At 42.0% G+C, this 15,258-nt stretch overlaps 1 protein-coding gene across 2 annotated transcripts in view; it reads left to right on the top strand.

Annotated features, from left to right (window-relative positions):
• Positions 1 to 15,258, top strand: part of pld1b (phospholipase D1b) — a 40,439-nt gene that overhangs the window by 20,052 nt on the left and 5,129 nt on the right. For both annotated transcript variants that reach the window (XM_088013262.1, XM_014973750.2), the window contains exons 2-20: positions 663 to 824; positions 899 to 1,062; positions 1,911 to 2,053; positions 3,206 to 3,311; positions 3,385 to 3,450; positions 3,731 to 3,789; positions 4,473 to 4,565; positions 5,359 to 5,511; positions 6,607 to 6,756; positions 8,349 to 8,432; positions 8,867 to 8,948; positions 9,355 to 9,465; positions 9,535 to 9,717; positions 9,922 to 10,129; positions 12,662 to 12,790; positions 12,869 to 12,987; positions 13,112 to 13,225; positions 13,378 to 13,488; positions 13,893 to 13,981. In XM_088013262.1, the coding sequence (XP_087869388.1) occupies positions 695 to 824; positions 899 to 1,062; positions 1,911 to 2,053; positions 3,206 to 3,311; positions 3,385 to 3,450; positions 3,731 to 3,789; positions 4,473 to 4,565; positions 5,359 to 5,511; positions 6,607 to 6,756; positions 8,349 to 8,432; positions 8,867 to 8,948; positions 9,355 to 9,465; positions 9,535 to 9,717; positions 9,922 to 10,129; positions 12,662 to 12,790; positions 12,869 to 12,987; positions 13,112 to 13,225; positions 13,378 to 13,488; positions 13,893 to 13,981 (2,294 nt within the window). In that variant the 5' untranslated portion in view covers positions 663 to 694. The remainder of the gene's footprint in view (positions 1 to 662; positions 825 to 898; positions 1,063 to 1,910; positions 2,054 to 3,205; positions 3,312 to 3,384; positions 3,451 to 3,730; positions 3,790 to 4,472; positions 4,566 to 5,358; positions 5,512 to 6,606; positions 6,757 to 8,348; positions 8,433 to 8,866; positions 8,949 to 9,354; positions 9,466 to 9,534; positions 9,718 to 9,921; positions 10,130 to 12,661; positions 12,791 to 12,868; positions 12,988 to 13,111; positions 13,226 to 13,377; positions 13,489 to 13,892; positions 13,982 to 15,258) is intronic.

Raw genomic sequence — 15,258 nt, 5'->3', positions numbered from 1 at the left:
TTCATGTTTTCAGACTCAAGGTGCCACTTTAAATATGTTTTTATTTCTCTTACCAACATTTTTAATTTGATGTGGATGCAGTGCAGTCAGATTCTCCTTTAGTGGGAGTTTCAGTTTCACCTGGTTCCAGTTCTTTAAAAATCTCATTTTGCTGTCTAGTTATTAATCTGTTAATCCAGAAATAATCCCCAGATCAGCCTTACTCTGCACTGATGTTCAGTCCAGCAGAAAAGCTTTTCACATGTTGATGGTAGAAGGATTTATTTTATTTTATTACAAATGATCAAGAGTTCAGTTGCGTTTCAGGCAATAAAATGTTTACTTTCTTATTTAAAAATGAATTTAATTATTTGTTTAATGTATTTGTAATATTGTATAAAAAAGGCTTAAATTAGAAACAAGCTGAATGTACAGATTTTTTTTTTATCTGATTAATCGGAAGAATCGACAGATTAATCAATAACTAGATAATCGTTACTTTTTTAAACCATTAAAATATTCGGCTCGAAGTGTTTTAGACGGGATATTAGCTGAAATATTTGTATATTTCAGCTGCTAACAGTGATTGCTCTTCCACAGGTTCACTATAATGAGCTTTTAGGTTTTGGTGTTTTTCTCTGGTTGACTGAAACAAACCCTTCTGCTGTTACCTGTCTCTCCAGGTGAGCCCTGGGCTCCAGACGAAGTGTTAGCCATGCTGCGGCAGTCCGAGCCGACCTCCAGCACCTTACACCTGGTGGCCAGCGACATGACCTCCATCATGGAGCAGCTGGACACTAAAGACCTCGACGTCGGCGACGGCGAATTCCCCACAACGGAAGCCGGTAGCCGCCTTCGCTTCGCGTTCATTTCCTTCCTGCTTCCTGCCGGTTTGTCACGCTGGCTGTTGTCCTCGCAGGCGACCGGTTGCCCTTCACTGCGATTTACAGTCTGGTGGGTTTCAAGGAGTCCGACGCCATGGTCTTCCTTTCCTCTCCCATCACCGCCAAAATCTTGGAGGTGGAGCGATACACGTCGAATCAGGATCGCTTCAACAACACCGTCCAGAGGAGCGTCAACAAGGTGCCCGTTTCACTTTTCACTTCTTCTGCAACAAATGACACGTTTTGGCTTTAATAACTGTAAATAACTGCTGAGGACTCAGGGGCCCGAACTGTTGGCAACATGAATCCTAAATCTGAAAATCCTCGGGGGCCATTTTGTTTTTCTCACTTGAAACGCAAAATAATTTTATTGTGCAGCTTTTTTGTCTTAATAAAATAGTTTCCAAACTTTTTTTTTTAGTTTAATTGGTCTATAAAACCTTTTAGTCTATTTCCAGCAACAAAAAGGAAAACTCTTCACAAAACATCCATTCACCAAGTTTAGGAGAATAAATGTTAAATGAGAATAAAAGACTTTAAGTTGCTGGTGTGAAAACACGGCTAACAAAATAAAAGTTCTTGGTGAAAAACACTTTGTATTAAAGGAGAATTAAATTTGTCTCTGAACGTCTCGTCCTAAAAAGATGAAAAGTTTCCACTGAAGGTCAGATTTGTAGCTGTATTATTGAACTGCATTTGGGGGCCACTCAGAATTATTCCAAGGGCCACAAATGGCCCCCGTGCCACACTTTGGGGAATCTGTGCCAGCATCAAGAGGCACACAGGGTGAATGAAGAGCCCAATGGAGCCTTAGAAACGTGAAAAAATTATTTTTAATAAAATTATTTCCAAAGTTAAAATAACTAAACATAGAAAAACATTTAATCTACAAACAGTAAACCAAAACATTCTGGCTGCTTTAATGTTTCAGTCGGTGTTAAATCATGTCGTTTTCCCTTAAGGAGCAGATTGATGGTGAAATGTTTGGCCAAGTTTCCGAAGCAGCTTCAGAAATGCGGTGAACTGACCGGGTCCATGTTGTTGCAGGCGACGCCGGCCATGTACCGGATCGAGCTGAAACACGGAGAGTTCACCTGGGAGGTGAAGAAGAAGGAGAAACACTTCGTGGAGCTGCACCGGGACCTGAGGGCCTACAAGGCGCTGAGGAGGCTGCACCTGCCGTCACGAGGGTAAGGCTGCTGGAAACATGGCAACCTGCTGCTGGAAACATGGCAACCTGCTGCTGGAAACATGGCAACCTGCTGCTGGAAACATGGCAACCTGCTGCTGGAAACATGGCAACCTGCTGCTGGAAACATGGCAACCTGCTGCTGGAAACATGGCAACCTGTTGCTGGAAACATGGCAACCTGCTGCTGGAAACATGGCAACCAGCAACCTGCTGCTAGAAACATGGCAACCTGTTGCTGGAAACATGGCAACCTGCTACTGGAAACATGGCAACCTGCTGCTGGAAACATGGCAACCTGCTGCTGGAAACATGGCAACCTGCTGCTGGAAACATGGCAACCTGCTGCTGGAAACATGGCAACCTGCTGCTGGAAACATGGCAACCTGCTGCTGGAAACATGGCAACCTGCTGCTAGAAACATGGCAACCAGCAACCTGCTGCTAGAAACATGGCAACCTGTTGCTGGAAACATGGCAACCTGCTGCTGGAAACATGGCAACCTGCTGCTGGAAACATGGCAACCTGCTGCTGGAAACATGGCAACCTGCTGCTGGAAACATGGCAACCTGTTGCTGGAAACATGGCAACCTGCTGGTGGAAACATGGCAACCTGCTGCTGGAAACATGGCAACAGGCAACCTGCTGCTGGAAACATGGCAACCTGTTGCTGGAAACATGGCAACCTGCTGGTGGAAACATGGCAACCTGTTGCTGGAAACATGGCAACCAGCAACCTGCTGCTGGAAACATGGCAACCTGCTGCTGGAAACATGGCAACCTGTTGCTGGAAACATGGCAACCTGCTGCTGGAAACATGGCAACCTGCTGCTGGAAACATGGCAACCTGCTGCTGGAAACATGGCAACCTGTTGCTGGAAACATGGCAACCTGCTGGTGGAAACATGGCAACCTGCTGCTGGAAACATGGCAACCTGCTGCTGGAAACATGGCAACCTGCTGCTGGAAACATGGCAACCTGCTGCTGGAAACATGGCAACCTGCTGCTGGAAACATGGCATCCGGCAACCTGCTGCTGGAAACATGGCAACCTGCTGCTGGAAACATGGCAACCTGCTGCTGGAAACATGGCAACCTGCTGCTGGAAACATGGCAACCAGCAACCAGCTGATGTGATTCTTTTGTTTCCTCAGGACTTCGATCAGGAGGAGAGCGACGATGAAGATGGAGAAGGCTGAGATCCCCGTTCTGCCCAGAGAAGAAGCGAAGAACCAAAGCGGAGGAGTTTCCAGCCGCAAGGTTTTCCTCCCAGCTCTGATTTCATCCGATCGGCGACATATTGAGCTTTTATTGATTGGTGTTTTTGTTTCAGAAACAACTGGAGGATTACTTGAACAACCTGCTGCAGATGCCGATGTACAGGAGCTGCCACGCCACGGTACGCCGAGGGTTTACTAAAGGTTTTACAGCTTCAGGTTACATCTGTGGTGAAAATGTCTCTTGCCGTCAGATTTAACTCTCTGAGCAGATCTGCAGAAACTCTGAGTTAAATAATGTTTTATTCTGCTGCCTTGGATCTCGTTAAGCTTTCGATACGTTCTTCAGTTTCCTGGTCGAAATATTTTGCTGCAGGTTTTAGATTTCCACTATGTGCTGCTTGAAATAAAACATTTCTTTAAGTCGAAGGTTAAATTAATTAGTTTTTGTTCTTTTTTCAGATGGAGTTCATTGACGTCAGCCAGCTTTCCTTCATTCATGATTTAGGTCCCAAAGGATTGTAAGTTTACTGTTTTAAAAGACATTTAAAACTGTTTAAAAACAGTTAGTAGGTTGTAACTTTACATTTCTAACTAAAATATCTTATTTAAATAATGCTAACATTACCTTAACACTTTGTTTTATTGATTTAAAAAAACAATAACTTAACAATAGAAGTGAAAAGTTTGTAAAATGACTCATTTGTGAGTCGTTCCTTTATTATTGATCACTTTAGAAAAACTGTTTCAACATATTTATTTTTTAATAGGAGAATAAACTTTTCCTCCATGTTTCCTGTTTGGTTTTTCAGTAAAATCTAGAAGTTTCACTTCCCCTGAAGTTCAGATTCATATGAAGATATTTAGATTTTAAAGCTAATAGTGATTCACCTGCTGATCTGATCAGCTGGAAATCAGCAGGTCAGAGTTTAAATTCAGGTTTTGTGAATTTAAACTCCAAATCCAAAGTTTTATCTGCAGCCAGAGTGAAAACCCAGATTTATGATTTCATGAAGAAGTGTCTGGATTTTTAGTTTAGTTTGGTTCATTTGCTGCTTATTTCCCACTTTTAAAAAAACAAATTAATCCGATGAATTCACTTGGACTTAGCTAGTGAAGACAATAAACGTTGAAAATTAATTAAAATAATTAAATCTAAACGTATTGAATTATTTTTAAGAAGTTTTGTTTTCTGATTCTTCAGGGAAGGAATGGTGCTGAAGCGTTCTGGAGGTCATCGTTTCCCCGGCCTGAACTGCTGCGGGCGAAGCAAAATCTGCTACCACTGGTCCAAACGGTCAGAACCACACAGAACCAGAACCACACAGGACCAGAACCACACAGGACCAGAACCACACAGAACCGATTTAAATAACTGCAGATTACTTAACGAGCCTGAGTCGATCCGTCTCAGCTGATCTCCTCTTCAGTCCTTCCAGCTTGTTGTTTGTATTTCCTGTTCACACAGAAACTGATTGTATTCAGTAACCAGAGCTGCAGATGACAAACAGTAATAAACGGCTCCAGGTGTAATAATGGCACCACAGGTGCAGCTTGTTTTTATACAAACAGAAAAAGGTCTGACATGCTAGGATCCTGCAAGGTGTTGGAAAATAACTTTCCACTAGAAAAAATGAACTAAAGACACATTTTGAAGAGTTAAAGACTCTATAATGACTGGATGCCTGGAGGTTATTAAAAGCTGTGACATAAAGGTCGACTTTGCATATTTGAGCTTCAGCTTTCTGTTCTGCTTAATACAATAATCCCTCATAAAGTGGTAAATGACTGTTAGCCAGCTGCTAAGCTAACACCAGAAACAAGCTGGTTCACAACAGACCATAATAAGTCAGAGTGGATCCACAGTGGAGCGCCTCAGGGCTGCGTTCTTAGTCCCACCTCATTCACACACATTCGCTCACGCACAATAGTGAAGTTTGGACAAAATAGACATTTTCCTGTGATAAAAATGGATCATAATGAGTTTTATTTGCCTCATCTGATTTTAGCTGGTAATATTTCCATGGATCAGAGGAGAACGTGGGGTTTGTTCCTGACGTTGCGTGTTAGCATGATGTTTCTCTGTGCAGCTGGCTGGTGGTGAAAGACTCCTTCCTGATGTACATGAAGCCAGACTCCGGTGCCATCTCCTTCGTCATGCTGTTCGACAAAGAGTTCAGCGTCAAGCTGGACTCCAAAGAGACAGAAACCAAACAGGGCCTCCGCATCAACAGCCTGTCCAGGTGCCTCAACTTTTTCTTTTAAATCCTTTTTTCTCCTGGTTTGGAGCAAAACGAGTGTAATTTCCTCAGACGTTGGCTCCACACATTGATGTAACAAACAAGAGGCAGAGTTTACAAACTAGCATCGACCAAACATCGCAGATAAATGGAAGGAATCCTCTGAGTTGGTGCCTCTGGTAAGGCACAGGAAGTTAACTACGTCAGGACTTATTCGATAAATTTGTTTCCGTCTCCTGTTTAGCTAGTTAAAGGGGTGGTATTATTTAAAATTGACTTTTTCAAGCTTTATCATGTTATAATGTTATTCCTTCATCATAAACATGCCTGGACTTCTGCTTTAATCTCCATGGCAACCATTCAGCTGTGCAAAACGTCTGGGTGGACCTAGCCCCGCCTTCAGGACGCATCTCCTCCTCCACCCGGCTCCTTCAGACTAGCTAGCAGCAATTAGCAAACACCTGGAAGTGCTAAAAACTTTGCTGAAAGGTTAATGGAGGAGCCATGTTGTGATGACTTCCTGTAGGCGGAGCTTCAGAAAGAGGCAGAGTTTCTTAAAGACACAGAGGCTCAATTTCAAGGAGTTGAATTAGGAAGTAACATTTTTTAAAGTCATATTTGACACGTAGAGCATTTTTACACCGACTGAAGGTAACATAGTTACTTGATTATGCTAAACAATGGGACCATGTGCCTGAAAAACACACAAACTGCCCCTTTACTTTTGTTCCCGGAAAAGCCAGTAACCTTAAGGGAGCGTTAACATTTTTTTGTCATAATTGATATATAGAGCATTTTTACACGGACTGAAGGTAATTTAAGAATTTTTTTTGTTTTCTTCTGTTTCTTTCCTAATGCGATATTACAAAATGCATAAAATAAAATATTGTTGACAGCAACACGGTTACTATTGAGCATAGAAAAAAATAGATAAATATGATTTTCTTTTTTTTTGTCTTGATTGAAACGCACCAGAAAACAAATCAAATCTGTGATTTAAAACAAAGGAACCATTCATATCACGATGCCCTGTCTGTTTCGAGTTGGCCCGGTTCTGTTTGGTTCTGAACAGAGCTGGTTCTGTGCGGTTCTGTTCAGGTCGTTGGTGCTGAAGTGCTCCAGCTACAGACACGCCCGCTGGTGGGGCCAGGCCATCGAAGCCTTCTCCCAGAAGCACGGCGCCGCCTTCCTCACAGACCACCGCTTCGGATCCTTCGCCAGGCAGGAGGAGAACATCCCTGCCAAATGGTAACCGTGACAACCAGCTTTCACTGTGAAAACAATTCAGATTTATTTTTATTGTCGTTTAAAGGATTATGATCAATTCTGACTGCATGGATTCGGACTTTGGTTCGTTACTGTTTATGTGGATCTCAGATAAATCTACTGGATTCATTCCTTATCTGTGTTTGATGAACTGGAGGAGAGTCTGTCTGCTGTAAACTGATGCAGTTTGTCGGTGAGGAGAAGTCTAGACGAGACCTGGTCCAGCTGGCAGAGTCTGTTTTCACCTTCAGGTTCTGCATTTTTCAGGAATTCGTCCCAGTTTTAGATCTGAAGCCGAGTCCATTTCCGTAGAAAAGTAAAAATAAAACTGTAGAAATATTTCTGAGAGTTTTTTTTCTGTTTTTAACATGCAGAGATAAAAGTTAATGTTGGTTTAAAGGATGCATCTAGTCAGTGGAGATTCTTTCTGCTGTAACCCGACACAAAGAGGGAAAGTGACACTCAGCGGCTCATCACCTGTCCACCTGAGGGCAACTCTACACCGGCTGTGTGTGTGTGTGTGTGTGTGTGTGTGTGTGTGTGTGTGTCTGTGTGTGTGTGTGTGTGTTGGTCAGTTAAAGCCTAATGTTCCTTCACATGACCAACAAGTTGAAAACAGAATTTTAAACCAGATATTTACATAAACTTCATAAAAATAAAAGCACCAGACCTTTAACACTCTCAGCCTTGATTCATTAATCATGTTGATTTTCATGTGTTAAAAATTTTAATGCAATTAATTATTGTTTTGTTCTTAAACAGAGGTTCTGAGTGGAACCTTTTAATTCAGTTGTTTCTGGTACGCCTGTAAATCTGACGCACAAGAAACAACAATGACTCACAAAGCAACTTTAACCTAAAACAATAAATCTTTGTCGTTGAGCTCATACGTCTACTTATTCAGTAATTTAGCTGCAAAAATTGGTTTTTGAAATGAAACTGTTGCTCATTTAAAATCCAAATTTTCACATTTTTAGTGTCCTCGTTTTTTCCAGAAAATTTCTGAGATTAATCTCAAAGTTTTAGGGTTTTTCTAGTAATTTCTTTGACTTTTCAAACATTTCCTTGTTTTTTTTTAGAAATTTTCGGGGGCTTTGGTAGAAATTTATTCTTCTTTTTTCTATCTACAATGACTCTAATATTTCTTTTTAAAAAGCCAAAAATGTTCAATTTTTGGGACTCAGAAGTTTTCTTGTTTTTTCCAGACAATTTCTGAGATGTTTTTTCTAGCAACTTTTCAACTTTTCAAAGTGTAATTTTAGTTTTTTCTAGAAGTCTATTTTCACAGTTTCTCTGGTGGAAAATTACTCCTCGTATTTATTTATTTATATCTACAATGTCCCTAAAACACAAATTCCTGGTTTTGATTTTTTTCAGTGTAGCTTCGTCGGATTAATGGCTTCTTCCTTCCTGATTGGCCTTTCAGCCCAACAGGCCTGATTTATCTGGGCGTAATGACTCTCTCTCCACCTTAAAACTCGCCCACTGGTGTTCCTCATCTATTCTGAATGAGCCAATCAGAAGCTGACAAAGCAGTGACATCATCATCTGAAGGTTTGCTTCATCTCCTGCAGGTATGTGAACGGAAAAACCTACATGGAGGACGTGGCGGACGCTCTGGAGGAGGCCAAGGAGGAGATCTTCATCACTGACTGGTGGTGAGTCTTCATCACTGACTGGTGAGGAAGACTCTGGTCAGCAGGTCTTCCTCCTGCTGAGCTGCGTTGCTGTCAGAGTTGAGTGAGTTCAGGAGGTTTCCAGACGGATCGGGTTCAGGGTTCTGCCCGGCCGGGTCCGAGTTCAGAGGTTCAGATTATCGTTAACGGAGAGAGAAAAACTCCGCGGCTGCTGAATTTACCTCATCAAATTTTCTGCTTTGGTTTAATATTTTTATTTTGTATTCTAATGATTTTAGATTTTTTTTTTATAGATATTTCTTTCATTTTTTATCTTTTATGTATTATTGCTTCTACCTTTGGTTTGTAGTTTTTTCATTTAGTATAATTATCATTAGAATGATGTGTAGAATCAGGAAGAGCAGAAAGTCTGAAAACGTGAAGAACTGCATTCAGCCTCCTGCTTCGTGCTGCAGGTTGAGTCCAGAGATCTTCCTGAAGCGGCCGGTCGTCGAGGGGAACCGATGGCGTCTCGACTGCATCCTGAAGCGCAAAGCGGTGAGCGACAAACTCTTTCAGTCCAAACCGATCATCTGGACCCGGAAACGGGAAGCAAACCGGCCGACGCTCAGAGCAGCGGAGCAGCTTCAGTTGTTCCAGAATGTATCGATAAAACCTGATAAAATATTAACAAACAGCTGCTCTGCATTCGATAAGTTAACTTAAAACTGATCAGTTCCTCCAGGAGTTCATGATTGTTTTCAGGATTATATTCCACTCAGAATCTCAGTTTGTTGATTTTGAATGAATTTCTGCAAAAAACTGGAGGACCTGATTGATGCAACTTGATTTGGTAAAATAATGTTTGATCTGGGAGGTTGTGACGATGCGTCCCTCTGAAGGCGCCGTGGCGGGCCGCATGTGGCCCCGGGCCTCCAGTTTGACACAGTTTGAACCGTTGCAGCAACAAGGCGTTCGGATCTTCGTGATGCTCTACAAGGAGGTGGAGCTGGCTCTGGGAATCAACTCCGGCTACAGCAAGCGGACGCTGCTGCGCCTCCACCCCAACATCAAGGTCCGACCACTTCCTGCCGAGGTCACCGCCGCGCCGCCGCTTCCTGTCTGACGCTGCGTCTGTCCCCAGGTGATGCGGCACCCCGACCACGTCTCCTCCGCCGTCTACCTGTGGGCGCATCACGAGAAGATCGTGGTGATCGACCAATCGGTGGCGTTCGTGGGCGGCATCGACCTGGCGTACGGCCGCTGGGACGACCGCGATCATCGGCTCACCGACATCGGCAGCGTGACGCTGTCGCACCTGGAGCAGGTCAGGAGAAATCATCCATCAGTTATAGATAATTTGGATATTTAAAACATCTTCCACTTCCAGTGTTAAATGTTAGAAATTAAAGTTTATTGAACTTTAATAATGTCATTATTACCTTCATATTACCTGAATGTTGTCCTGTTACGTCCCTGCATACGTTGCGTTTATAAATCTGTTTAAACTTTCTTCTCCTGCGGGTTTCAGGCTGCAGCCGCGTCCTCCAGCTCAGCGGCGCCCTCCGGTGGCGGCGGCCAGAACAAGGTTTTCTCGGTGATGGACTCTGGAGATCAGCCCAAGCTGAAGAGTCAGGGGAGGATGAGGAGGACGAGGATGAGCATCAAGAAGCACCTGCAGAAACACGGGCTGGCGCGCGCCGACAGCGACAGCGACCTGGAGGAGGAGGAGGAGGAGAGTGAGTCCGAAACACGCAGATCCACTCAGATCCATTTAGATCCACTCAGACCCACTCCAGTATATATATATATAAAGTATATATTTCAGTTCACCTAAAGCAGGGGTCCCCAAACTACGGCCCGCGGGCCGGATCCGGCCCCCTGAACAATACCAGAGAGCATTCAGATTTTTTTTTTCATTTATTGTATTTTCCGGTTTATATGTGGATTTTTCTTCAACCACCAGGGGGCTCTTTAGCAGGAAGTGTGTCCTGTAAATTGTGGGGCGCATTGCTGCCATCTGTTGGACTTTTAGGGAACTGCTTGACTTTTATGTTATTTAATCAGTAGGTTGTTTGCTAACGGTAGAGCAGATGAACGCGTGTCTGTTATGAACGCCGCATTCCATGAAGCGATGCCTGTAAGTAGCAGCTTATACTTCAAAACGAGCCTTTATGTTAATATATGAGAAATTAATATGTTAAATTTACATCCCTCAGTGGAATATATACTAGTTAGTCCCAGTGACCGTTTCACTCATGGGTTTTGCCCATGTGCTTTCTGGGTAGAAACGAACCCCCCGCGCCCCCTCAATAATTTCCGGCCCCCCACCAGAAAAGGGAGAAGTTATGTGGCCCTCACAGGAAAAAGTTTGGGGACCCCTGACCTAAAGTGTAGACATTTTTAATGTCAGTAATAAATTAATAATAAATTATCATGTAAGGGTGAATTAAAACTTTTTTGTTAATTTTTATTGCTTTTATCTCCAAAGTGCTGGAAAACTTTAATGTGAGAAAAGTTTAAGATTTAGTTTAAGTTTTAGAACTGATGAATTATTTTTATCTAAAACATTTGATCCATTTCATTCATTTTTTCCATTGAAGTAAATAAACTCATAACTTTTTAATAAAAAAAGGTTTTAGTCATTTTCTAGACTTAAGTCTTTCAGAAATGTATTTTTGGACTTTCCCCCCCAAATCAGATAAATAAAATAAAAAGATCGGTACCCGACCATTTCAGAGGAATGGTTGTCCAATGTGAGGTCCGAGGGCCATTTTCGGCTCTGCGGATGATTTTGTTTGGTCCACAGGAGTGAATTCACGATTAATTTGAGATTTTTATAGATGAGATATTCAATAAAGACACAAATGTCTTAAAAAATAAATGTTTCAGTTTCAATTAAAAACTGAAATGTTTTTGGCCCAAAGGATAAAAAGTTTGGACTCCACTGATGTAGGAATATAGAGTTGGTAGGATGTTGCTGCGTTGCGTTGCTGGTTGCTGACGTTGCGGCTGCGGCCGGTCTGTTCAGGTTGGTCGTCCAGCATCAACAGCCAACAGACTCTGATTCCCGGCCGGCTGCTGGAGCTGCGGGCGGCGGCGCCGCCGCTCGCCCAGGCCGGTGAGTCCCGGCACCACGGCCACCTGACCCGTTTCCCAGCATGCACTGCTGTGGATTTGACCTTTACTCGACAACCTTTGGTCCGCTGGGTCAAAGGTTGATCTTTGTTTTTAAAAACAGAGAGTCTGTGGTGGTTTTTATGACGTCACAGAAACTGTTTGTCTCTTTTTCAGGTAAATAAAATTATAATGGAGTGAATTCAACATTATAATTTTATAGTTTATGTATGTAAATGATTGGTAATCTGATCTGTTCCTCAGTACTTGAGTCGACTTTTTACCAAATACTTTTTTACTTGAGTCATTTCTTGAACGGATATTTTTTACTTTTACTTGATTCTGTTTTTTTGCCACCTCTGTTCTCAGCTGAAGATGTTAGAAATTATTTTTACTGGTTCAACTGGAACAAATACAGATGTGGAAGATCAACCATATAAATAGATACTAATAACCTGTTAGTTTATCAGTGCCAATAAGAAAAAGTTAAGATTCTCCTGTTTGTGTTTATTTAGCTGAATAAATGCAGAAATGTTTATTTCAGAAGGTAAGTGGTTGTTTTATTTTCCCCCTGCCAAAAACAAAAGGTTTATTTTTACAACTGTGCGTCTCGTACATGAAGTCATTATTAGGTGAAACATTCAGGTTTGTTGATTTTTGTGATGTTTTCCCTTCCATCTTCTGTTAATGTTCCTGCTGAATCGTTTCTCCAGACATCATTTTTCTCGCTGCAGAAACTCTGAACATGAAGACGATTACAAGCTTTAGTCACCAGGGACAAACGGAGTTTAGTTTATTACATTTCTGCTAATTTTTAATATCATTTTCATTGTGAAACCGGATTTTAAATCAACATTTAGTCTTTTGTTTGTTTTCTGCCTAATATTTGTTTTCACAGAACTTCACCATCTTAGAAATTCAATATTCTGGAACATGAAATTTCCAGGCTTGGAGTTTTTGAAGTTGGTTTTTCTGGTTTGATGTTTGTTTTATTTGCACACAGACAGAATAACTCATAGGTTGCTTTTGAATGGTTTAGTTTTTTCTTTACGCTTGTTTCTGAAAAAGCTAATGAACCATCAGGCGAGTTTGTATTTTTTATTGTTTCTGGCAGACAGACCTGTTGGTTAAATGTCCGTGTGTCTCTGTTTCAGGGAGCCGCTCTGTGCGAAGTCTCCTTACGGGCGTCGGGGATCTGTTCGGAGACACCAGGTTCTGGCACGGGAAGGATTACTGCAACTTTGTGCACAAGGACTGGATTCAGCTGGACAAACCGTTCGATGGTTCGCTTCCTCTGATCTCCGTTCCAACAGGATTCATCTTCTACATTTCACTTACTTTCCCATTTCTGTCTGTTTTAGATTTCATAGACAGACATAAAACTCCCAGAATGCCTTGGCACGACATCGCGTCAGTCGTCCATGGGAAGGCGGCGCGAGACGTGGCTCGACATTTCATCCAGCGGTGGAACTTCACCAAGGTTAGCGCTGTTAGCATTAGCATTGAGAATTTTAATGTCATTGACTTTGATGCTAAATTTAAAAACATTTGGATGCAGCCGTGCTGTATTTGTCTTTATGGTCCTGGTTTCTCCTCTTTGCCAGCTGGTGAAGCCAAAGTATCGCTCTCTGTCGTTTCCATACCTGCTGCCCAAGTCGCACCTGACGGCCGGGGAGCTTCGATACCAAGTCCCCAACTGCACCACCGCTAAAGTTCAGGTTAGCATGCAGTTTTTATGATGTGATGTCATTAAGTTGATTTTGTTTCATTAAACATGTAAACATTAATGATTACAGTTACTGGTTGTTTTTCCTCTTGTTTCATGCTAACTGTAAAAAAATGAGCTCACAGTAAATCTCTCTCTCCTCAGATCCTTCGCTCGGCCTCAGACTGGTCAGCCGGCATCAAATACCACGAGGAGTCCATCCACAACGCGTACGTCCACGCCATCGAGAACAGCCAGCACTTCATTTACATCGAGGTATCGGCCGACATTCATCACTGCAGCAGCTTGTAAAGATCCTGATTCATGGCAGAAATCTGTTGGCAGGTTTTTAACTTCCAGGTGTCACGATTTCATAATCTGGGTTTCAATCTAGATTAAGCTATAAATCAATTAATCACATGATAAATTAATACAGGATTTATTGTTTCTGTCTTTCCACCAAACACTGGAAGAAACTGTACCTTTATGATTGGTCATAAAGGTACATTTCTAATGACTGTGATGCTAAAGCTAGTGGAGAGTTGTGTGTTTAACTCAGATTAACCCTGCAGTGGATTCTTACTTTTAAATTCTGTCTTTTCTTTATTATTTCTGATAAACGATGCAGGTTGTGATGATCTGAACGTTTTCTGATCCGTTTCCCTTTTCTGTTCCTCCAGAATCAGTTTTTCATCAGCTGCGCAGAAAACAAGCTGGTTTACAACAAGATCGGCGACACGATAGCAGAGCGCATTAAAAAGGCTTACAGGTCAGAGGTCATGACCCTTTATGACCCTTTATGGCCCGATTCACACACAGACGTGTTGCTGCTGTGTGTTCTGGCTTAAAGCACCGCTGAGGCTCAGAGCGTCACTGTTTCACATCCTGGTGAAGGAAACACAGTGGCACACACACACACACACACACCCCCTCACTCACACACACACAGCTGGGTCAGTGTTTTAACAGTGCAGAGTAGAAATTAAAGGCGTCAGAGTGATGAAAGTGTTGATCAGGTGTTTTAATCTCTTCAGTTTCTATTTTCAGCTTCATAAAGTTACAGAAAATGATCTGATTATTTCTATTTATGCATTTCAAATCAGGCAAGAAATATTTTAATTTATTTGATTAATTTATTTGATTAGAACAATGCACATTAGGAACATGACAATTAATGGCAATATAAATATCCAGGAATTTAAACAATAACGAAATTTCATCATTTATGAAGTTAGAATCGTTCTTGAATTCCAGTTGGAGACCACAATAAGTCATTCCAGGGGCCACAAATGGCCCCCACACCTCACTTTGAACACTTTGATGATTTCTGTTAGACATTGGAGGTTTGACCAATCAGAGCCCGGCTCTGTCTCAACCTGATGTCTGAACCAGGACTTTTCATAAAGGGAAGCAGAACCAGCAGCTGATAATGTTGCTGCAATAAAAGCTCAGAAATAAAAACTGTGAAGATGGACGGATGACGGGAAGCTGCAGTTCAGCCTGAATGTTACTTCCTCTGGGTTTTACGACGACTCCCAGTTCTCCCACTTCAGCAGACTTCATCTCTTTGTTCTCTTCTTCATGCAGGTTATTTATATTTAATTGTAGGGTTTGGGGTTTGATTCTGTTTTAATTTTATTTATCATCATCTGAGTTTTAAAAGGGAAAAGTTTCAGTTAAATTAAACTTTCTGCTCAGGCTGAGCGCTGCGTCTCCATGACAACCACAAAGAACCACAAACTCCAGAAACGTGGCAGGTTGAGCAATGCTGGATTGCTTGCAGCCGGATCCTCCAACTTTTCCCTTTAAACATATTTATAGTCTTCTCTGTCTTAAATTACAGTTTAAAGTCTTAAACTGGACTTGGTAAAACCTGCAGATACCCTGATGAATCTGGTAGGGAGGGCGACTTACAGGGAATCTGTTACCCAAAATTCACATTTTGTACGTTTTTATGCTTCCACAAACACAAATAATTCCTTTGAAAAACTTTCCCTTTGTAAAACACACATCAGTAATTATGATTTGTTTCACTAACTGCACACA

The sequence above is a fragment of the Poecilia mexicana genome, unplaced genomic scaffold (assembly GCF_051168715.1).
Source record: "Poecilia mexicana isolate PSO_F unplaced genomic scaffold, ASM5116871v1 scaffold_15, whole genome shotgun sequence".
NCBI classification, from domain to species: domain Eukaryota; kingdom Metazoa; phylum Chordata; class Actinopteri; order Cyprinodontiformes; family Poeciliidae; genus Poecilia; species Poecilia mexicana.
The sequence above is the reverse complement of the archived record's forward strand: the minus strand, read 5'-3'. Positions and strand labels throughout refer to the sequence as shown.